The sequence below is a fragment of the Chinchilla lanigera genome, unplaced genomic scaffold, assembly GCF_000276665.1.
Source record: "Chinchilla lanigera isolate Chin_1 unplaced genomic scaffold, ChiLan1.0 scaffold00064, whole genome shotgun sequence".
Classification (NCBI taxonomy): Eukaryota; Metazoa; Chordata; class Mammalia; order Rodentia; family Chinchillidae; genus Chinchilla; species Chinchilla lanigera.
Window position 1 is genome coordinate 9,368,168 of NW_004955465.1, and position 24,205 is coordinate 9,392,372.

At 40.4% G+C, this 24,205-nt stretch overlaps 1 protein-coding gene across 7 annotated transcripts in view; it reads right to left on the reverse strand.

Annotated features, from left to right (window-relative positions):
- Positions 1-24,205, reverse strand: part of Prpf4b (pre-mRNA processing factor 4B) — a 33,280-nt gene that overhangs the window by 8,534 nt on the left and 541 nt on the right. For all 7 annotated transcript variants that reach the window (XR_001236750.1, XR_263260.2, XR_263259.2 and 4 more), the window contains exons 2-11: positions 17,180-18,379; positions 14,602-14,775; positions 11,373-11,528; positions 9,993-10,074; positions 8,594-8,804; positions 5,738-5,811; positions 3,818-3,908; positions 3,044-3,191; positions 2,068-2,205; positions 1,577-1,730 (exon numbers count right to left, since the gene is read on the reverse strand). Coding sequence is in view for 1 of the 7 variants with exons in the window: in XM_005398892.2 (XP_005398949.1) it covers positions 1,577-1,730; positions 2,068-2,205; positions 3,044-3,191; positions 3,818-3,908; positions 5,738-5,811; positions 8,594-8,804; positions 9,993-10,074; positions 11,373-11,528; positions 14,602-14,775; positions 17,180-18,379 (2,428 nt within the window). In the remaining 6 variants the exon portion in view is untranslated. The remainder of the gene's footprint in view (positions 1-1,576; positions 1,731-2,067; positions 2,206-3,043; positions 3,192-3,817; positions 3,909-5,737; positions 5,812-8,593; positions 8,805-9,992; positions 10,075-11,372; positions 11,529-14,601; positions 14,776-17,179; positions 18,380-24,205) is intronic.

The following is a 24,205-nucleotide window of genomic DNA, read 5'->3' on the forward strand; positions in this document are numbered from 1 at the left end:
GTTACACTCCAGTGCACCTCACTGAGCTGGTTCGCCTGTGCCGAGGGTCAGACCCAGGCCCTTGCATGCTGACTGTACTCCAGCACGGCCCCGCCCGCACCCCCGGAGTGCACTGCAGTCCGCTGCACAACTTCTGCCTCCTCCGTGAAGACTGGGCTCTCCTTACCAACTGCTGGGTGAAACCTTGGGCTGAAAGCTTAGGAATTTCCTTAACAAGTATTAGCTCCATGTTCTTTAATGTTTTATGTTTTTCTTCCTCAAGAAAAGTAAAAACAGTTCCTAAAATCCACGTGAAAGCCTGTACTAACTTACTCTTAATTCAAGGGAAAGTGAGGTTTTAAAAACAATAGCTTTTTAAAAAAAAAAAAAAAAAGGAAAAACAATAGCTTCTACGACAATTGCTTCATGGCTTATTCTGAACCTCCACAGTCATTTACACAGATGATCACTGTATACTTATTTTCTAAACTACATCCTTTATTTGATACGGATGCTATGTTTCACAATTAAAACAGAACAATCTGAAGTTACTGAAACTATCAAGATGGCTACAGAATTCATTTATATATAATGCACCTACCATTTATTTCCCTGTAATCACTCAGCAACTCTAGTTCATAACTCCCAAGTTATGTTACAGTCAGTGTAAATTCAGACCAAATTTTTTTTTAAAAATTTGAACTAGATATCTCAAGAAAAGTAATTTGAATTAACTACCTCAAGAAGTCCTTAAACTATAATGAAGTCACAATGCTCTTAAGACTTTCTTTTGTTGAAGTACAGTTTCCAGTGAAGGACACCTTCTGTGCTTGGCTTCCCCAAGGGTGTCTCCTCAGCACTAAGTGCAGAAGGCTCAGACACGGAAGTAAGCAAGACGCAGACGAGGCTACCAGCAGATGAGCTAGGAACTCTCCAAGATGTGCGCAGGCCTCCAACTGCCGGCACCAAAGAGCAGGTGGAGAAACCGGCCAGGAAGGGGAAGGTGGGCACACTAACCACAGCGATGGGTTCCAATCTCAAAAACATACCAACGTAGTGAAATCTGTACTGACCGTACCAGAAGTCACTAACAGGAAAGGCCAAGACTTCTAAAGGGTCACTCCATTACCAGATTGCATCAACTCCTACAGTTTGGGCCCCCAGGAGTCACAGCTTCCTAAGCACCTCTTAAATTCAACTCCATGTATCTGCGTACAAGGGCACAATTCCCTTAACTATCTCCACCAGTCCAGAAAATACAGAAATAAGACATGTGCACACAACGGTAACATGTGCACCATTTTTTAAACATATAAGAAGAAACCCTTTATTACTACACAAAAGCATTCTTGGAGTTTGTGCATGTTCTGAATCTATTGAAAGAAAAAATACAGGGCCAACAACCCATTTCTTCTTTCTTCATATATTTCTCTAAATTTTCATTGCCCAATTTCTAAAAAAGGTAGGCTGGTAGAATCGATCATAAAGAGTTATTGTAAGTTATGCTTCTGAGATGCCATTTCTGAAATACAGTAATAACCGTATTACTAGTAAGAAAAGATACAGATGTATAAGGTGGTCTAGCTGTTTGACTCACCAGGATGTTGTCTGGCTTGATATCCGCATGTAGGATGTTGCACCTTTTAAGGAGTTTCAATGCCAGGAACAGCTGCTGACTGTAAGATCTTACAGCTTTAATATGAAGACCAACATCCTTACCATATTTTTTTAATACCTCTCGTAAATTCATACTTTTAGGAGAGAAAAAAGAAAATAAAAACAAAACGGGTTAAAATGCAAAATGAACTTTTATAAAAAAAAAAAAAAAAAAAAAAAAAAAAATCACACAAAGTAAAATCAAGTGCAAAATACAATTTATAATGAAAATATTCTCAGAATTTCATGCACAATGCTGACAAATTAGCAGAAAGCTAACTCCTGACCCAAAGTTAAGTTATAAAACAAAAACTAAGAGCCGACTGAAAAAACCCTTAAATACCCAGATAATCTGCCACAGTATTTACCCATAAAGAAGCTCGTAGAGATAAAGTAGCTAACTTTCAGTTTAAGGTACAGGTTTCACTCTACCTGAGAGGCTCAAATACAAGACAGAGATGCTGCTTGTGATAGAAGTGTCTGAAGAGCCGCAGACAGTGGAACTTGTCATCAGGATCGGCATCATTAAGTTTTTTCAGAAACTCCAGTTCTTTTAAACCAGTCTTTTGCCTGCAAGCAAAAAGAAAACTAGGTCTAAACTAAACACACACAGCAATTTGGACAGCAGTGTCTGCTACACCCAGCCTGATGGATCCTAGTGTATTATTTTAAATGCCAATGAACCTACTGAAGAATAAATCCACAGTAGTCTATTCTTCCAAGTACTAGCCAAGTACTTCCATGGACAGGATTAATCTCCAAGATAACCAATGAATACACAGAAACACTGAGCAACAAACCAGAGCTGCTTTGAGGGAAATCAATCTTGCACACTTTACCTTGAGCAACAATGGAATCATACTGTAAAACCAGTCTCCTAGTTCCTGTAAGAATGTAGTAGTGGATAAGTCTTTCTAAGTTTTAACATGTGGTTATTTTATCATGACTATCTGGTTATAGTTTGTTAATAAGCTCCACTGCAAACTGGGTGTCTAACAGAGAAGTTTCTCAAATTTTCTAAGCTTAGGCAATATAACACTTCAGTAAAAATCTGCAATGTTCTTTCTACATTTCAAAGCCAGTAAACTGACTAGAAGATCAGTTCCATGTGTAGCATATACAAAATGTATTACAACATAGGTACAGCAATTATTTACTAAAGTGAAACGGTAGGAGATCAGATGCAAATAATTCCCATGATTAGTTCATAAATGAGTTATTTTCTGTAGGCCACCATATGTTCATGACGTTTCCATTTCTCACTTTGGTCTTAGGCTATTACAGCAAAAGACGGCATAAATAAGCAGCAGAAAGGAAGCATCTAAGCTTATACTAGTCTGTACCAGGCACTGAAATAAAGTAAATATACCCAGTCTGCGGTTCAAACTCATCTGTCCTCTGAACTCACATGAGTTCATTGTTCCTGATGATTTTCACGGCCACTTCCTGGTTGGCTCTTGCATTATCTCTGGCTCGCACAACGTTGCTGAACACACCTTGCCCGGTGTAGCCATACACATTGTAACGCTTGTCTAAGACTTCACCTATGTTCACACCTAGAAAAACCAGTAAAAAAAAAAAAACAGAAATCTGATCATGATAAATCGAATCAGAAAGCAGGAAACAGTGCAGCCACTTAAATATGAGATCTCCACTATCTGGTTTTCTAGAATGGAGAATCACAGCCATACCCCACTGGCCACGGTTTCACAATGTGGTGAGAACTGCACGCCCACTTCAGGAGACTACAAAAAATTCTTGTCCGATCAAGTGCTGATGACTTTCACATTGATAGGGAATAAACGGGCTCCCTGAAGTCCTTCCTGCATGACAAATGGCACATGACTGGCATCCGAAGTCCCTTGGCGTGCGTTTGGATTCACACCAAGATGAACAAGTAACATCACTTCCTTCTGGAGGAGCATCTCTAGGTGGAAAGTGACCTGGAATAGACTTACGTTCTCTGCCTCCCCTCAGTCTGCGCCTCCTCCAGGCAGCTGACTAGAATACAAAATAGGTTCCTGTCTTGGATGGATGGGCTACACTTGTTACGAAACTGTGATGATTTTAGTCTTTAAACTGTCATGACTTTTCAAAGTTCTCCATCCACATACACCTGAACCACACATGGTCTACAAAGCGTTACGAAGAAATATGAACTTGGTAAGAAATATGAACTTACGATAATAGCCTTCTGCATCAGTCCAGTTATCTCTGAGGTTGGGATTCTCTTTGAAATCTTTTCCAATGCCAGCAGCCCGAAGACGAGCACTCTGAAATTAAGGAGGCAACTTGAGTTCCTTAATCAGACATTTAAAGAACTTCCTTTGTAACAAGAAAGGGCAACATTTTACCCAAAATGAAATGATTACTATTAATCATTTAAATATAACATAGCTGGAACATGATTAGCAGTTTTACACATTGTAATAACACTTGGGAAAAAAATCCTGAGGTATCTTCAAAAGCTTTTGTGACGACGAAAACTCAAAATGAGATAGAGTTCTCTAGTCGATGAGACAGACTGGGACAAAACAATTGGACTGGCACAGTTAATAACCTCAGTGTCCCTATTTATCACCTTTCACTATTTCTTGCACTTCCCTGTCCACACAGACATCTGTGCTCTTCCCACACACACGCAGTGACGGGCGTCACCGGCTGCACTGGCTGTGCATGTGAGGAAAGCTAAAAGCTCACACCTAGTATTTGACAAAAATATCACAGATCACAGCCCACGACATCCACAAGTTCCTTCCACGCTGCGACAGCTTGGATATTAAATGTCCTCAAAGGCCTGTATGCTGAAGCTTGGCCTATACAGAGGCACTACCGGAAGACGAAGGGAGATGTGCAAGAGGGTGCCGCCTGAGAAGTCCTCTGGTCACTGGCAATGCGTTCTTGAGGAGCGCTGCGGGCCCCTCCCTGATCACGAAGGAAGAAGCCAGGCTCTGCCACTCTTCTGTGGCCCAGAGCCATGAGCCAACTGCTCGTGGACTGCAATGGCTGACACTGTGAGCCAAGGGAACCACTCGTTCCCATCCATTGTCTCAGGTACTTCGCCAGTGATGGGAAGCCGAGTCGCACCAAGGCCACCTAGGCACGTGACGGGTGCTGACACAGCAACTGTCTCAACACTTCCTACTTCTTAGCACATCTATTTTTTGGTGTTCCTGCTGGAGTCTACATAACACACAAGAGATTACCTGTGCCACGTGCCAATGTCTTCAAGGTCCCTTACACTGTTTATTCTATCCCATTTTTATTTTTCTGGTTATGTTTGGCTTCTCCATTTCCTCTTATCAAGGCCCCATGTCTTATGGCCTTTTAAATTTATGTTAAAAATGGTCTCACACTGGGGCTGGGGATTTAGCTCAGCGGCACAGCGCCTGCCTAGCAAGCACAACGTTGTGAGTTCGATTCCCGGTACCGGAGAAAAACCAAAAAAAAAAAAAAAAACCAAAAATGGTCTCACACTTTTGAATGTATTTAAAGACCTTTTCAACAAAAAGCACTGGTATATTTCTTAAGTCACTTTTTCGTAACATTTCAAACTCTATTAGGTTTGAAATGACTACTATTAGGCCCCATGTCAACTACCTACAATACAGAAGGTTAAAGTGTACTCTGTTCTAAACGTTTGGAAAATATTGGTATTACCTCATCTTAACTATTACATATATTCACTTAAATGCATACTGAAAATATATACATACTACAGTGCACATTTAAATCACCTGGTGTGTGACTTCCATGAAGCCCTACAACTGTTCTGCAACGCATGTGTGCATTCTTGGATTTTTAATGGTACAGGGGACCAAATTCAAGGCCTGCCTGGCACATGCCAAGCAAGCACTCTAGGGCTGAGCTCTACCCCAGCCCCTCTGCACTATTTGTTTTACAATTTCTGACATAATCTCAGACTTTGGGGAAAGATGCAAAACTAGTATAGTTTCCAGACACCCCTGACCCAGACCATCCAAATGCTCACATCCAAAAAAAAACCAAGGTGATGTGATGTTCATTACACAACTTTTATCCTTCTTTCTATACTTACATGTATTTATTACACTTTTTCATCAGTTAACTTAAAATTACTTACATCAAAATATGCAGCAAACATATCATCAGATTCTGTAAACATGTCAGGTGCCAACAGCTTCTTCTGAGATGAACCTTAAAGGAAAGGAGCATTAGTATTTGAAAAACAAAGACACAAATTAAAGCACAAGTAAATGGAAAGTCACAGTAATTCAAGCATTTTTTTCCTTCTTGCACATTAGCTTTCAATTAGTAACTCAGACTCACTTCATTACACTTTATATATAGAAAACTATCCCCTTTACTAAAAGGATGCATTCCAGAAAGACCTAAAATCCACTTCTGCCACTGTGTAAATGAGTAAGCTAATAGTTAAACAATGACTTTATATTTAAAGAAATCTGTTTTTAATTTGCACCTTAAATTCCCCACTATAGACAAAGATTGACACTGATCTATATACTTTTTCCCCTCTAAAAAGTCTAAATAATCCCCTAAAAAACTGAGCAAAACAAACAAAAAAAAAAACAGCAATTGCTTTAAGCATATATATATATATATATATACACCCAATCTCAATTACAGTAGGGAAAATGCAAATTAAAACCACAGTAAGATACTGTTTCTCACCTACAATCCTGGCAAAAATCTCAAACTATGACCATATTTTTGTTAATAAGGTTCTGGATAAACATTAAGGCAGTCTACAGAATGGCAAAATTATATAGCTCTTTTAAGAGAAGTTGACAACGTATGGCCAAAGTACATAGCCACTGTTAAAAATTCTGAACAGCACGTGATTTAGAAGCAAACAAGGAAGATCACACTTAAACAGGTGTGTACTTCAATCACACTTTGTGTAGACAGAATTTAAAACACACAAAGATGTCTTAATAATTAAAAAGGTACTTCTTAAAATTTAACAGCAAACTGGAAAAAAAAATCCCAATAAACCTACCAAATTGGTGGTCTAACCACATACAGAGTTAGTCCAGATGATTTTAAAACGGAATTATGACTACACACTACACCTAAAAATGTGTACTAGGGCCAGAAAGAACCACCAAAATTTCAAGTTGCATCTTGTACCCTAAATGGTAAAATGTATGTAAACGTTTGTAATAAGCCATTAGCAATTATGTTACTAGAGCTAAGTTTTTTTTTTTCTGGTACCCGGAATGGAACTCACGACCTTGCGCTTGCCAGGCAGGCACTGGGCCGCTGAGCTAAATCTCCAGCCCCTAGAGCTAAGTTTTTAATTCTAAGAATAAAGAAAAATATAAAATCAAAGATGTTACTATCTACAGAGTGCACTACTTTTTCCTGCAGTACTAGGGACTGAACCCAGGGTCTCACTCAAGGTAGGCATGCTTTCTACCACTGGCCTACACCCCCAGCCATAATTTGTGCTTCAAAAAAGAGAGGTAACAGCAATGGACTGAAACAGAATGGTACTAAACGATAAAAACCTATCAAAAAGTCAGAATCTCATTAGTTATCTATGGAGGTTGCTAGGATACCAACTGTATTTTATTCTAAAAAAGGGGCAGTGAAGGAAATAATCATATTTATTCTGCCTTCCCAATATAAAGTACATTACATTCCAGACTAACCAAGAAGTGGAAACTGATTTCACAGAAAAACAAAATGATTTAAAAAAGGATGATAGAAATAAAAAAATTATTTCAAACTAACAGAATGCCCAATAAAATAACGGACCCAAGTGATAATTATTAAGAGCTGTTAAAATCATTAGGTAAACAGCTGACGGCAAAGTATACAGGATAGATGTGGTCCACTCTGCCTTCAGTGTGATTAAAAACAGGACAACCCACACCACAGGATGTGATCCAAGTGCGCTGTACCACTGGGGAAGTACTCTTGCCAAAACCTAGACTTGCCTCTAATGCTAACTTCTAGTTTTCAAGAAATACTGGATACTGAGGAAACAAGTTAAATATTTGAGAATCTGGCCAAAAAACCAGAGAGGAGAATTTCGTAAGACACACTGCTCCGTATTCTCCTAAGTAAGTAGCAAGAGGAGGAAAACACAAAAGGAACAGAATGCAAAGATGAATAGAGGCCTAAATGGTAGAAAAGCAGTGGATGAAAAATACAGTGAATGTCTGAATTAAAAGACACACTGCAATTAATCTATCTCAAAATACCCCTCCTACCTTCAAACACATTTATCCCACAGTTCCTGCCTCTCTCTGAAGCAGTTCTGGAAGTCCCCTTTCGTGAGTGTCTTCACAAGGTGTGATGAAAAGTATGGGGAATGCTGCTGCTGCGCGCCACCCAACAGAAAGGCAGGCTGGTAACAACAGTACGGTGTATCCTCACCCAACCAATTCACTGGATCTTTCGGCTTCCCCCCACCAAATCACGAAAATACCACAAGACTTGCACAGCTTCTTCGTAAGAGCAGTAGGAACGAGGGGATAATGTGTTTGAAGTGAGAGGGATTAACTGCAATGTCTCTTCCTGTAATAAATATTTTCTACTTAATCACACACCGTATCTTTCAACCACCTCATATATACTAAATGTATGTACCTTGTCTGGCTTTTGATTCAAACTAACTGGAAATGGACACTGATGATATTAAACAAGTATTTACAGGCTGAATGGAATCATGGATTTGCTCTAAAATACTCGCATGCAGAACGTAAGATCATAAAAATACGGAGCTCGGTGTACTGTATTCAGGATCTGTGACTAGGAAAACCGCACTTATACACAGTACATTCAGGAAGATACACTTAATATGACTATAATATTTAGCAGAAGCAGTATTTCTCTTCCCTTTTAGATTTTCCCTACCCCAAATCTCACCTCAAATAAGGTCTCTCATTATAGTCACACAGCTAAAAATTCAGGGAAAAGCGTGGCCAGAACAAAAATCTACCTCACGCACCATTATTCTGTTCAACTGTCATGAGATTATGCTTGGCTTTTACTGAGGCCTCAAATGTGTCAACGTTCTCCCGCTCATACTCTTTAACGTCGGCGGCGACCCGCTCCAGGATGTCGTCTGGAGAGGGCGACCGCGTTCGAGTGCTGCTCTGGGGGCTGCTGGGCTCTGACGGCACCGACATGTTGCTGTCCTCAGCCAGGTACTTGTATTTCTGTAACAACAAGGGACTAGGTCACTCTCATAAAATCTTTCGCCACTGGAATAGATTAATTTACTAAAAGTTGCTGCACTGCAAAATTAAAGAATGTCACTGTAAAACAACAACAAAAAGGTGCTGATACCTTGGTTGAATCAGATCCAGAATCCCTTACATAATTCCCAACCTCACAAAATGCTGGACCAAGTTTTCCTATGTCTGGTGCACATCAATTAGGCGGCAAACTCTCAGCTGCCTGGATGAGATGCTGGTTACTGTCTTACACCCTAGTGTGACAATTTGCTCATCTCACTGCAGAAATGTGAACATGGGGTTGATGATGTGTTGATTGCGGGGTCTGCTTCAGACCCCACTGATGGCGCTACGTGATATACATAGACGCACCATTATTACCTTTCTAACTTCAAAACTTTCAGAGTTCTGAAGCACATCTGGCCCCAAGGATTGGAGATAAGGGATTGTGGACCTGGGCAAGAACAAAAAAAGATTCAACCAAGTTTTCAGGGGTCCAGTTTAATAACAACTTCACCAGCGTCCCCAAAACCGTCCTACTAGGCCCCACTTCTCGTGCGACTCGAGCTTCTTCCTTCCGTTCCTTGACACCCCAGGCATCCGCTTGATGGCTGCTATGAGCGGCTATGGCGCTCCTTCCCCTATTCAGTCGTCTGCCTTTGGTGAGAAGGCACTGCACAGGGGGCTACTGCCCACAAACGACCTACTGGCCAGGTATGGTTTCGTCTCGGGGCAGCCAAGCAGGTGCTGGCTGTTTTCCAAGGCAGCAAACTGCAATCGAGGCACGTTTCTGGGTACAGCACCCTTCCCGCTCCTCACTTTCTTCATCACCTAGTTCTAAACTAGCGTTAAAATTGTTTTCCCAATGTTTCACTACTTATCTGCTTTTCTTCTCATAGTAAAACACACTATTTTTGCTAAAAGGAATTCTTCAGCTCCACAGTAATGGGAATTTTTGTATTAAGTTAAACCTCAAATTCTTAGGATTTACCGAAGTTTTATATATAACACAGGGTAACATCTCAGTTCTGGTAACTAATGAAACTATCAAATCTCACATACATGCCCCCTTCCTAAAGACGCGTTCAGCTATCACTACCATCACTTACCAGTAAAGCATTTTATGAGTAATTAGAAAGAATTCATAAAATTGTTGCAAAATCCACACACCTGAACAATTGCTTGCCTCTGTATTCTTCTCTGTTCTATTAGTGCTTCTTCATCCTCTTCCTCTACATCAAAATCTTCTAGGCTGTAAAACAAAATTTCAAACGTCTTTAGAAATTCTGAACTGTAACTCTTACATGTTGAAAACTAAAGGCTGAAAAATATAGGTCACCACTGAGATAGAGGAAGAGTCTTACGCTCTATTACTCATTTCCAAACTATGTCAACTGCCTGGTCTGGAACCCTAGTAAGTCATCTACCTCTCCGTCTCAATTTCCTCCTCCGTGATGTTCGTGGCACAAAAACTGGCAACAATAAAGACCTCTAAGTTTTAAAAAGTCACCCCTGGTTCTTTACAATCTTAGCAATGCTACTTTACTTTTCTGACCTCAGTTTTCTCATCTGTACAGCAAGGGCAGGTAAGCAAGCTGTTTCTTTTTCTGGGCCACGGCACCTTTTGAAAGCTCGTAACAACTACTGATTCCTCCAGTATCAGCAACGCACACGCAAGCACTTGCAGATATTCTGAAGGGAGGTGTGGTTCAACCCCAAATACTGCCCCTATCCCATCCCCATGCGCCCCCAAACACCCCTTCCTGTCTTATGCTGGCTCTCAGTGCAGCCCGCTTGTAGCTCTACACTGTTCACAGCAGAAATACAAGCTGCACTCTGACCAGATCAGCACCTCTACTGAACACGCTACCTAACTTTCTTAATCATCAAGCTTTAATCAGGGTTTCGATGCCACAGCACTACCGGTTTTTTGGTATGGATATTTAGGTTTATTGTTTGAGAAGGGTATTAGCTTGTGCACTGTAGCAAACAATTATCTGTGGTCTTCTGCCAATAGAAGACAATCAAAAATGTCTTCAATACACTGCCAAAACATCCTCAGGGAGGCACATATTCCCCATGTTGACAACTATCACACTATTTATTTTTGCCATATTCCACTTAGACAACCAAGTTTGTAATTTAGAACTTTTTCCACTTTTTCATTAGTCACTGAAATGTTTCTCTATTTTCACATTACAATAAGCACTCTTGCCACTTGCTCGCCTCAAGTGTAAAGCACGCAGCATGAAACGTGAATTCAAAAATCGAAAATCTGTAGAAGAATGTGTGTAATGATCTGTATAAATAAAAGGCTCCTAATGACACTGTAACCCAGTGCGCTCTCCAGCCAAAACGGGGCCCTCCCACACAGAAATCCACTGTCTCTTGCCACAGACATACCCAGTAACCACACAAGGTGCCTCCTGAAATCAGGACTAAATGACTAGATTCACTTAGCACACTCTCGTGGAAATTATTTTAAGATTTCCAGTCAAGCGCAGTTCCTCTAAGCGAGAGAAATGCAATTACGGGAACGGTCCCTCTTACTTATCATCAGATGAAGACTCCTGCTCAACTTTCATTCCTTCTGAGAGACTTCCTTTGAATTTGTCTTCCTTCACTTTGCTTCTGCTCCTTCGTCTACGGCCGCCCCGAGACCGAGACCTCCTTCTCAGGCGTGATCTGCTCCTCCGGGGTCTGTCTCTATTGGAACGGAGGGAGACACCGCAATTAATGTGAGGGCAGGGGAACAAGGGAGGCCTGTACTTTCTGTTTCATTTTTCTATAAACCCAAAGCTGCCTTTAAAAAATAGTATTTAAATTAATTATGTCTACGGAAGACCTGAATAATCAGGTTAACTAAAATGATTAAAACATAGCTGCTATTCTTACCAAGTTTCAAACTAAAAAACTGGTAATATTTCTTACAATATGGACTTCAACGTAAGCTCTACAGAATAAATAAAAATGGTTTCTTTGTGTACATTTTCTTTTTCAGTCCTGGGGATGAACCCAGGGCAAGTGCTCCTCCCTGAGCTGCACTCCAGCCCTCCGCGTCCTCATGCACCAAGGCTGTGGTGCACACAAAGGTATCTGGTTCAGCCTTCTCCGTTAATGCAGAAAAATCAGGCCTCTTTCTGGACTCGCCAGTTCAATTTCATGATTACCAAACAGCAGCTGCGTTTGTTCTCTAAGCTGTACATACTGCTGACTATGCTTAGAACTATCCTTCTTTTTTTTTTTTGGAACCAGAAATTGAACTCAGGACCTCATGCTTGCCAGGCAGGTGCCGTGCCGCTAAGCTACACCCCCAGCCCTATGCTTAGTTTTTGTGTTTTTTTCATGCTGTCATTAATTATGAAAATATATGAAGTTAAGAGTTTTAAAAACAAGTTTTCTATGAAAAGTTAAGTTGAAGCCTTAGCACAGAGAACACATGGGTGCTTGCGAAGCTCTGGAGGGACGGGAGAGACCACCTATGTACAAAGAGGTACAGGGATGTCCTCTGCCCCGACTGTGGCAATTATGGGACATGTGCTTGTAAACCCCCAAACTCTACACCCTAAAGGCTGAGTTCACCTCTTGTCAGTCAGGTGTTTCAAGGAGCCCAAGGGGAAGATGCTGCTGTTAAGACATGGTTAAGACAGATGGGACAAAACCTTAAGTCTAATGGCTTCAGGCATTCTCGCGACGCCTCAGGGGTCTGCCCAGGTGAAACACAGAGCATGACTTTATGTGGAAGAGATGTGGATCCACACAGAGAGGGCTGCAGGTCTCTCTCAAAGGCTCTACGAGCCCCGTGTTCATGTCACGCCTGACCACCAGGCTGAGCAGACTTCTTCTGAAGCCCTGCTACAATGATAAAACGACAGCAAAGGAACAATTAAGTAGTCCACAGGCAAAGAGCACACATGCGACGGGAGGATACCAACCAAAGTCTGTGAATGTGCACACTGGATGGAAGGGCGGCAACAGATGGAAACTGAACTAGTATTAACCCAACAGGAACAAACAGGAGTAAGCTGGTACGTATCCTAAAGCCTCAGAAAGCCTAGGAACTGGGAATCATATCCTCTGAAACAGTGACGGCGAATCTTTTGTTTCAATGACACACACAGCCCACTGCAGCACGTGTGTTATGGGTTTGCCACCATTGCCCTAAAAGATGGATATGCGGTCAAATAACTGACTGAAAGCCATCCACTTGTTTTGTCCCCTCCCCGACTCAGTTAAAAATGCCAGGCACTCTTCACAGCGTAACAGATTATGTAAGGCTTACTTTCCTGAAAGGTATTGGTTATTATAAAGACTGGAGCAAAATACTTAGTGGTACTGTACCAAAACCAGAAAGATTAAGGAAAACTTTATACTATAAAGAAAAAGATAGAACTCTACTGGAAGCCACAGCACAGCACACAGAATTCTGGGAAACTTACAGCCCAAGATAAAAGATCTATAGTCACTGATATGCTAAAGCCTCTTCCTAATTACCCTGAAGTGAGAGCCTCGAGCTGACACCTTCTACACTGCTGCCATCCAGCTTTCTCAGTGCCTATTAAATCAGAGCAGGGGACAGTGAAGGATCCAATTGTCTGAGGACAAGTCCTCAAAGGAAAAGGTCAACAAGTGGCAAAAGGACCCTGGAAAGAAACAAAGTAGAGCAGATAACTATAAAAAACAAAAGCCTGGCAAGATAAACTTGGTATTTACTGAAATATGAAAACAAAAAGAATTTCTAAGAAAAATCAATGGAAGGGTAAGGCAGAATGAGAAAATCTAAAAGTAGAACAAAGTGACAAACAGAAAAGATGAGTGAGAAAAAAAAGTAGAAGATTGAAGGTTCAATCTGAAAAAACAGGAGCAAATAAGGAAGAAAGCAAAAAAGAGACCCAACTTCCCAGAACAGAAAGCCATGCTACTGCTATAAAACAGCTTCTCCAACCCAGGGACCAGCAAAGTAAATATGGGGGGGAAGCAGGGGGAGAGCCATCCGCCAAGGGACATTTAATGAAGTTTCCATGCAAAGGACATGTACTATTATCAGCAAAGAGGACAAAAGGGAAAAGAGTAAGTGTTTCAAAGATGTCCAGATATCAGAACAGGAAACCCAAGGCAACACTGAAAACTAAAAATCAACTTAAAAATTTTCAAAACAGAATGACTTCACCTAGAATGCTCTTCCTTCCCAAATCAGCAAACAATAAAAGGCATTTTTAAGAAGTGTAAGCTTCCAAAAAAATATCCTTTCCATGTGATTTTCTCAGGAAGCTTCTGAAGATGAGTTACCAAAACAAGGGAGTAAATCATTGAAGAACACCAGTGCCCACAGCAAATGGGACCACAGCACGACGGAAACAAGGAACAACAAGGGACCGGCAGAGGGAAGCAACAGGAGGCTAAGTGTGCCGGCAGCTCTGGGACAGGCGAGGTGCACCCTCGTCCCACTACGCGGGCAGCACACACGTGCTCACGCAGGCTCACTTTGGAGGCACACACCAAAAGGATAAAACGCGGCAGTAGAGAAATATGGGTTCGGGCGTCCCCTTTATGATTGACCAAAGAACTTCATGGGCTCCAGATAAAGAGGTTTATGCCAGAGCTTCTCCAGGAAAAATCAATTACAAATAACTACAATTACAAAATGAGAAGAAACTGGGCCGCATACTTACTACCTACCCTATGACCCTGTGAGTTGAGACAAAAAATCACTTAGTATTAATTCTTATAAAAAAGGAAGTCAGTAACTCCAAAGGTAACACACGGAACTGGTGTCTACCTTCTCCGGGGAGACCTGCTTCTCCTCCGGGGAGACCTGCTGCGCCTAAGTGGGGAGCGGGATCGCCTTCTGATGGGAGAGCGACTTCTTCTTCTCGTTGGAGACCACCTATTGATGGGGCTGGCATCCTTGGACCTTTCCCGCCTGCTGAGCAGGTCATCTCGAGGGCGTGTTCTAGAGGAGCAAGTGCAAGTTAAAAGAAAAATCACACGCAATCCATTTGTTCTACACGTAAAGAAAATTCCAAGAAAAGACGTACTAACAATGATAGTAAACAATGACTAACACATTTCGCATCAAATTTTAAACTCAGACGACCAGAGAGACATTTTGTGTTATGGCTGGCATACGACCAGTCTATTTCCTACAGCCTCACAGTCTGAAGAATTATTGAAGTGCATTGATACTAATTTTAATTCTACCACTGATGTTAATTTCAGATAAACAAGCAGAAGCGGCCAAATGAGTAATATCCCATTTCCTCAGATTTTTTCCTACATCTTGATATTTCTGCAGTTAAGAACTTTATTTTTAATGTAAATTAAGTACAGCAGCACCTTCCAAAAATCATTAACCTCCAAACTAAGGAAGCAGCTCATCTTCCTATTCAGAATCAACTTTTCCACAGTCTCACAAAGGCCTTCCAAAGCACTTTACTCTCACCATGATGTCTTTATTACCATAAGCACAGGCCTTTCTACAACTTCATTTTTCAAAATAGGTTTTCAACATTTCTTAATGGTGCTTCAGATTTGGACACGGCTATTCAATCCGAAGTTAGGACACCTTAAACAGTAGTAAAGGTTAAGTAAGTAAGTAGTACATAGTTCTGTCTGAAGTTAAATAATAATGTAAAAATTACACTTTCCCTATTGGAAATGGTATACAGAACCTAAAAGAATCTTCCTTAGATCCAAGTAAAATAAGCAAGGTACACTTTGGTTCAGATCTGTAGTACTTACACATAATCTGCATATACAGATACTATTCAAAAACTGGTTAAAACTTGTAAACAAAATAAAATAAAGAGTATACAAGGGAGGAATGAAGTGTTATTTGTTCAAATGCAATGAAAAAAAAATGCTTAATCTTAATAGTGATCTGAAGTACTTAAAGTTTTTTTGGAGTAGCCACATGGTATCACATGGTATCTTGTTTAATAAGAGTTCCGTGGAAAACACTAGCCCACACAGTAACGGACGCACAAGGTGGTCTATATTTCCTGGAAGGAAATTTCATCATACTTTTCTAAAATGTAACTATATACATAGCAGGGCAGTTTGCAAGTCTGCCTCTACACGACTATAGAGGGACTACACACATAAGCAATGGACATCTCTGCATACAATACTGAAAAACTAAAATGAATCTAAATTTTCATCATTTCAACAAAGGAATGATTAATTATGGTAGAGCTGTGAAACACCCTTTGCTGTTAAACTTAGATGGAGAAGCAGATAACTTACTTCTGCATCATTTAATTAGAAAACATTTTTTTGCTTCACATACTCAGGTCCAGTATTTAATAAGCTCAAAATGTGTCTTCAACCTGAAAGATTAACAATATAATTACAAAATACTTTACCAAGAATCATTAACAACTGCTTTAATGCAGAGAGCTAAAGGAAAAGGGGTATTTCATCCAAATGTGACTTAAAAGAGTAAAAATAAGAAAGTATCTCTTTAGAATACTTTGAAAACAGTGTTGCAATTTCTGAGAATGTAACAATTTAAACTTCAAAGTCTATTTATAAGTATACATTAAATATACAATAAAAATCTCACGTGTACAGTGAATGACTAGGAATTTGTAATATTTTACAAGCCAACAGTCTTTAAATTTTATTTTTTTTTTGGAGATAGGGTCTCATTATGTAGTTTAGGCTGGCCTTGAACTCACTATGTAGCACAGGTCGGCCTCAAACTTGTGTGACTCACCTGCCTCAGCTTTTCAAGTGCCGGGATTGTAGGTGTACTCCATCACATCTGGCCTGACATTCTTTTAAAAAGGAAAACTTGGCAAATAATTCCAAAACACACCATTACTCAATATACAGAAGTTATTATTACATCAATTTCTAAAGTGGTTTAGAATGATCTGACTCTAAATAACCCTCCTTCCACTTTCCTAAAATAATTTAGTTCTATGATGCTAGGTAAATCACATAACTTCTCTGACTACATCACTTGAGCGTCAGGAGTGAAAGTGACCTAACACCCTATGAGTTAAGGTAACGCTGGGACATGTATCAGTCAACAAGGTCTGGAGCGTATCACTGGTGGCGCAAGACACCCAATGGGACAGCAGTGCACATGTGGTCCCGCTGTGAAAGTGTTAAACCACCTGGATCCAAAGGAGTGACCCAGCAGATGAAACCAAGAACTTGAAAGGAAAAATCATTGTCATCAAGCTCAATATCTTTAAAACATTCGTAAGCGTAAATATTTACATAACCAATGGACTGGATTATATTTAAAATGTTCAAACTCATGACTTCATTTTTAATGTTCTCAAGTTCTATTTTTCCCACTGAAATATGGTGCATTGGTAAGAAGTATTATTTTGTAAGCAAGTTACCTTGGAGAAGAAAGTCGTCTCCTCTCTGGCTCCCTACGTTTTCTTTCTAAAGATCGGCTCTTGGCTCTTCTTCCCGGAGACAGAGTTCGAGAAGGTGATTTGCTCTGCTTAGATCGTCTATCATTCAAGAGCGGAGATCTACTTCTCCTGGACTTTTCACGCTGTTTTGGAGACAGGCTCCTTCTCTTAGGACTGCGACCAGGTCTTCTACTAGGTGACCTGTTTTCTTTCCCAGAGGAAGCATCCTTAGAGGGAGACTTAATGGGCTTCTTCTCCTTATCAACTTCAGACCTTTTTGATTTTCTCTCTTTGGACCGTGACCTTCTGTCTTTGGATTTACCTCGTAGGTCAACTGGGGATCTGGACTTTTTACCTCGATCTCGACTTCTACTTTCATTTATAATTGGGGATTTTTTCCTATCTTTTGTCTTACTCTTATCTTCAATTTTGACCTTCTCATCAGCAGGAGATCTGGCCTTGCCGATTTTCTCCTGAGATCGCCTCCTAAGGGCAGGGGACTTCGACTTCCTTGCTTGGTCTTGAGACTTACTTCTTTTGGAGGGACTTTTGGACTTCTTCCTCTCCTTTGACTTGCTCCTTGTTGTTTTCTCTTTAACTATTTCAATACCGCCCTTGCTTTTCTTTTTATCCGACCTATGTCTAGTCCGTTCTTTGGATCTGCTTTTACTTCGTTTTTTTGTACTATTTTTATTGTCCATAACTTCAAGTTTCCCCTTTGTACTTGAAGATCTAGTACTGGACCTATTCCCATTTCTCGCCTTTTCATGAATCTCCCCTTCTTCTTCAGAGCCAGACTCATAACCTTGCAAAATGAGTCCCATCCCCGACTGGACCTTTCCTTCCATTAGCTCGTTGTCAAGTTCAGCTTTAATCAAGGCCCTCTGCTTCTCCAGGTCTTCCAGCAAAGCTAAGTCATCAAGTTTAGTTCTTTTTGCTGGAGACATACCTTCTTTGTCAGAAGCATCAATAATTTCTTTTCTTTTGTGTTTCTTATGTTTATGCTTATGCTTATGTTTTTTATCCTTGTCTTCTTCTGAGGAATGTTTATGCTTCTTGTGTTTACTTCTGTGTTTATGTTTCTTTTTTTTGTGACGACTGTGTTTATTTTGAGACTGGTCTTCTGATACTTCTCCATTTTCTTCATTTACACTCTTTTCAGAATTATCAGCATCTTCCATCCTATAAATGTACAAAACACACTTTAAAACTACAGTATTTATCCAGTTCAAGTTACAACAAAATTAACAGTAAAGATAAAATACATTTCCATGTAATACATTGAGCCAGTCACTAAACAATTTTTAGAAACACCTCCAGATATTTTATTTTAAAAAAAGGTGTGTGCCAAGAATTGAAGTGGGTGGTGATGTAACTTAAATTTATTTCTAAAGGTTAAACTTATAAAACATTAGAGGAACAACTGCAGGGTAAGGTTTAAACAACTGCTTAACAAAAAAAAGGGACTGTCAACCAGACATAATAAAATCTTAATACTGATTTAAGTCATTCAGTAATTAGATTTTTTAAACCTGCATTTCTCCATACATATATTCATGTTTTTCATAAAACATTAACATTGGCATAAATTGGGAGACTAATCTCCTTTTCCACTTGAATTCAGAAAACTTGGATAACAAACCTAGCAAGTCACTTATTTTGACCATATCTGACCTAATACCCATCCCCCATCCCAAAGTCAGTAAAGCCAACAGTGCGCTATATCCAAAATATGTGCACTGGGCGTGGAGGCTGACGATGTTGAGAACCCCCAAGGATTAAAATTTAAGATAAATCATGAGAAAGGATACTTGTATGTCAACAACAGTCTAACACTAGCAATTTCATATGGCTCAACCCAGTAACTGTTCACCAAATTTCATCCTTCTGAATTATAAATGGAAAACTCAATTCCTAAAATATCTTCATACCAATAGTGCTATGCAAAAACAAAACCAGTCTAAGGGAGATTCTATGCTTCACTCTGGATTATGTTGAGTTAAAGCGTTTATGGCTCTAAATTTAGCAAGCCAGGTTATCATCCCAGGGTAAATACAGGTTTAATATCATTACAGATACTTCTTGACTTATGAGGGGTTATGTTACAGTAAATCTATTGTAAATTGAAAATATTTTAAGTATAAAATATATTTAATATGTCAAACCTGGCAAATATCACAGGTTAGCAATACAGTGTGCTTGGACTTTTCCCTTTAAAGTCACCCTATAATATAGCATCATAACTAAAATGAGATCACAAGCAAATTTTCTTTCTTTATCATTAGTATTTTTGTAGTAGGAGTCAAACTCAGGACCTTATGCTTGCCACAGGCACTGTGCCACTGAGCTATATTCCTGGCCCCAAATTTTGAAGTGGACTCTGATCATCATACTGTTTTTGGAAGGATATGGATCAAACGATGTACTTCTATACTTCTAATAAGCTTACTATAGCACCTACCACAAAGAGTTCCTTAGAGGTCTGTGAAACTATGCGTTGATCTCTGAATTTTGACCCTTTCTTATACTCCATGATAAGGTTTTTAAAAATCACTTATCACTGTAGGCTTTAAGCCAGGTGGCAGGAAAATACGATCAGTATCTACCTCCTTCAAGGAAATGACAGTCCAGTAGAAAACAAAGTCACACAACACAACTATAAAACCCTGGAGAAGAGCATGATGAAAGATAGGAACCGAGGCACTTAAAGGTCATTGCAACTCATCTTGAGTGGTTAGGAAGGCATTTTGTAGATCACAGGAAACACCCAACCTACCCGTTAAGCAGGGATGCTGGGGGAGAGATGTTTATTGAGAAGAAATACAGATTAAAAAATAAAAGCTGAGTAACACTGTTCTAAAGAATGAGCAAAGAATTCTAGAAAGGCAAAAGGGGCATTTCTGAACTAGAAAGCAGGTAACAAAGACTTAGGGTTATACACAGCAAAATAGAGCAGGGCACCAAACTTGCGGGAAAAGCTGCTCTAACAGAGACTGAGATTCCGAGTAGACCAATTCCAGGAGATGACGAGATTCAGTAAGTGATTCTGGAAGTGAGTGGCTCACTGGAGTGGCAGAGGCCCAGGAACTGCAAGGTTTGATTGCTGGCTGGGTTCTCTATAATGGCACTGCCATTTCTAAAGATTATGGCAGGGGTTGAGGTGCAGCGTTTAGTTCTCTAGCCAGGTCTCAGTCTTCAATAAACATGGCCTGCCGTGTGTGGGGAAATGTGGGGAGTTCTGCTTGAGAAGTTATTAGCTGACAACAGGGGTGAAGGAAGGGGAGGAGGGGACAACATATAGCCAGCACATGGCATCAAACACGAAACTCTGATTTTTGTTAATCTCCATTTCTAGTTATCATGGAGTATAAGAAAGGGTCAAGTATTGGACAGGAGCAGTGGAAACTGTGTCCTCTGGTGAGAATCACGGTTTGGACCAGGCCCACTTCTCTCCAATGGAGTATAAGAAAGCAGTAATTTTATTATACAAAACCAACCACCCCCCTTGTCGCTACTGTGGAGGGAAACAGAATCATACAGATTCAAGGAGAGGATCCAGACACTGCAACTTTGCTCCCGATACTGACTACAAAGCAACCACATCCCTTTCCTGCATACCTCGCCCTGTAATTCTGAAGATTGGATATATGCCTTTTTTCCTGATCCTTGATTTACCGGTGGTGGTGGGGATAGGTGAATTAAAGTTGCAGAGAATTATTGTAAGAACTGACAATGATTTTTAGGTATGTAAAATCTCAGGGCCCAAATTCTAGTCATTAAGGTACAAGTCAAACTACTTTCTATGCACTCTCCAAGTGACCTCAAAATTAAGGATAGCTGATGGTTAAACAGTCTCCAAGCTCCTCGGTTGTGAGGCTTAGGAGTGTAAGCTCTCTGGACCCTCGGTTATCTCACACACAGATGGAGAAAATAAGAGTATCTACCTAGGCGGCTGCTGTGAAGTTTGCACAGGTTAACAGATGTTAAATGCTTACAACAGTGCCTACCATGAACTCAGTGCCCCAAAGGGCAAGCTGCTACTGCACAGACACTAGGGGACTGTATCTTCTTGCGGACCACTGTGCAGCTGACAGGCAGTTACTAAGAATGGTATTTTAAGGAATACTGCCAAAAAGCATGGCTTCTGGAGTCTAACACCTGGCTCAAAATGCTGCCTCCAACATGACAGCTCTTGTAACCTCAGGCAAGCTCCTAGTGCTCTCAGAATCCGGATTTGCACTAGGAAGCCAGCGTCTCCACTAAGTCATCCGCATGACTGACCTGAGTTTCTACAGCAGCTTGATGAGTATTGCTAAGAATGACTAGGTTCCTGACAAGACTGCTCTATGCCAACCACAACAATCCTAGGGTTCTCCCATACAGAGCTACACAAAGGCAAACCTTCTGTCTCCTCAGTGGAACAGCACTTGCCTATCGTTGCCAGTCTGATTCTAGCACCAGCATCAAAAGAGAAAACAGTGACAGCAAGAGAGCAAGAGAGATTGGTTTGTTCTGGCCTGAGGGTGTAGCTCAGTGATCAGCCACTTGCTAGTATGAGGCCCTGGGTTCCACCCCTACTGCTGGGAGAGAAAGCATGGTCTGGTACACAGGAAAACAATTATATACAAGCCTATGCAAAGGCAGATGAATGAGGTTCATCATCAACAACTTTCTCCTATAACTTCAGAAAAATGGTCCTTGTTAAAAACAAGGACTGGTCCTATTGGACAGTGTCCACTGAAAACACAGGCTGTACATATATTCCACATATAAAAATTTATGTTTTATATTTACATTTTACAATTTACCCTTGCACACCTGGCAAGTAGATGTGCATACCTACCCATCTACAGCAAGTTTACCATAAAACAAGTATTTATTGAGAACCTACTAAATAATGGGTAACAGTTTTTGAATGGTATGCTTTGGAAACAAAGTTGGGGCAGACAACAGTAGGATAATTAACAGTAACTGTTCATTTGTTTCATGTCTTAGCCTTTAAACAACCCAGGTCTTGGGGTATCTGGCACAGTGAAAAGTTATGGAACAACCTCAAAAAACCCAGCATGACCAACTGCCAACCACTGGAATTATTTTAGTGACATCTTTCACAATTTTTTCTAAATAACAGTTAATAAATTATTTGGGAAGCACTCAATTTACGCTTTGGGGACACATAACTCATTAAATTTGTGCACAAATGGGAGTTTTCAAGCTAAACAATTCTCAAAAATGTTTTTAATGGTGAGCTAAGTGAACGCCACTGATTCTTTACAAAGGAAGTAATGAAGCATGTTTCTGACAAATCACAATACTTTCAATACAGAATTAATACAGATGTAAGTTAGAATACAAGGTCTTGTGTTCCATTCCTAGCACCCCCCCACTATATTTACAGAACATTGGCAGTAAGTAAAAATGTTTTGAAACTTTACACACGAATTTAAAAGGAGTTACAACGTATAGTTAAGGCCAGACAGGACAAGAGCTAGGAGGAGTGCTTTAGGACCAGACTGCCATTGTTTAAATGAGTCCTTTATTTAGCATGACTTCAGGCAAATTACTATTTCTCTGTACAACAGTCTCAACACCTGTAAAATACACAAAACATTACAGTATCTGTCTCCATAGGGTTGTTACACAAACTATTATTTGTTCAGTGCTTTGAAGAATACCTGGTCCTCAGTAAATGCAAGTAAGTTCAGAAAGGTTTAACTAAAGAGACCCACAGGTAAAAGCCACTAAAGTCTTTGGGAAGCTCAAGAACTCGTTTTTAAGATAATTATTCCTTCTAAAATTTCGTCTTGAATAAATTCCACAACTTTAAAACGAATCCGTGTCCTCACTATGATCAGCACGCATAGAACTTGCTCTCCTATCACTGTTATTTTGTTAACCATTTTCAAATCAAAGCAGGGCAAATACAAACCAAATATTCCATCCACACCAAGGGTTCCTAGGTAAGGAAGGGGAAATGAGAGACTATTTCAGTGTCACAGTGCAGGGCCTAAACAAATATGTAATTATAATCAAATCTGGTATTATTTGGATATGTAAATGAAACATGACCAACCCACTCGTGCGCAAAAGGACTCTGAACCGTTCCTAAAGTCAAATGAATGGATAGAATTGAATGAAATTCTCAGATTACCAGAAAATTCAGCCGTGTATCATCATATCTGTACTGCATGGCATAAATGCCGCAACTATGCTACACACTGAACTCGGTGAGAAACAAGATGCTCAGTCTGGCTAAAACCTTACAAAGTATGGGTTCTCTTCTGATTGTGAAACTAATAAAGCAACTTTCAAAATCTCTTAATAAAAAAGGGCATAATTTCCAGCTAAGAAGCCAGAACTGGATGCAAAGCAATGAACTGTCAAGTTGTCTGGTGGCAAAGATTTTTCCTATCTCTCTGTCACAAGTTGCTGTGAGACTATTATCTAATCATCTTTTTGCTACAGGAATACTGTTTTAAAATCTACACTCTTTTAGGTTCTTATTTGAATTTGCCTAGCATAAACGCACACATACACAAAACAGAGCTTTTAGTTAAGCAACCGTTAGCTTTTGCTTATACAGTACGTGTTCACTTGGCCGCATGGAATCCTACACTAGCTTAATTACAGATATAAAGTGGTTTAGGTTGGAGAGCAACTACCAATTCCCACCCTTATTCCATTCGTTCTCCTAAAAAAGGGCTACAAACGCAGGCAAGAAAAAAAAAAAAAAAGCCAGGCCTAAAAACCAAGGCTTCTCTTACTTTGCTTCAAGTTTGCTGGTTGGCGAAAAGATGCCAACAGGCGGGGGGAAACAGCGGGTGGGGGCTGGAGTAAAGTGCAGGCGGGGAGGTGAAGCGCGGGCTGGGACGATCGCAGAGTGACCCTGGCGCCTCTCCTCTGCTCTCCGGTTCTCCAGCGATCCCCGCGAGCAGCAGGACGCCCGGGTGCCGGATGCGGAAGGCAGGACTCGGGCTCGCCGCGGTGGCCGCTGCCCCCCGGCTCCCC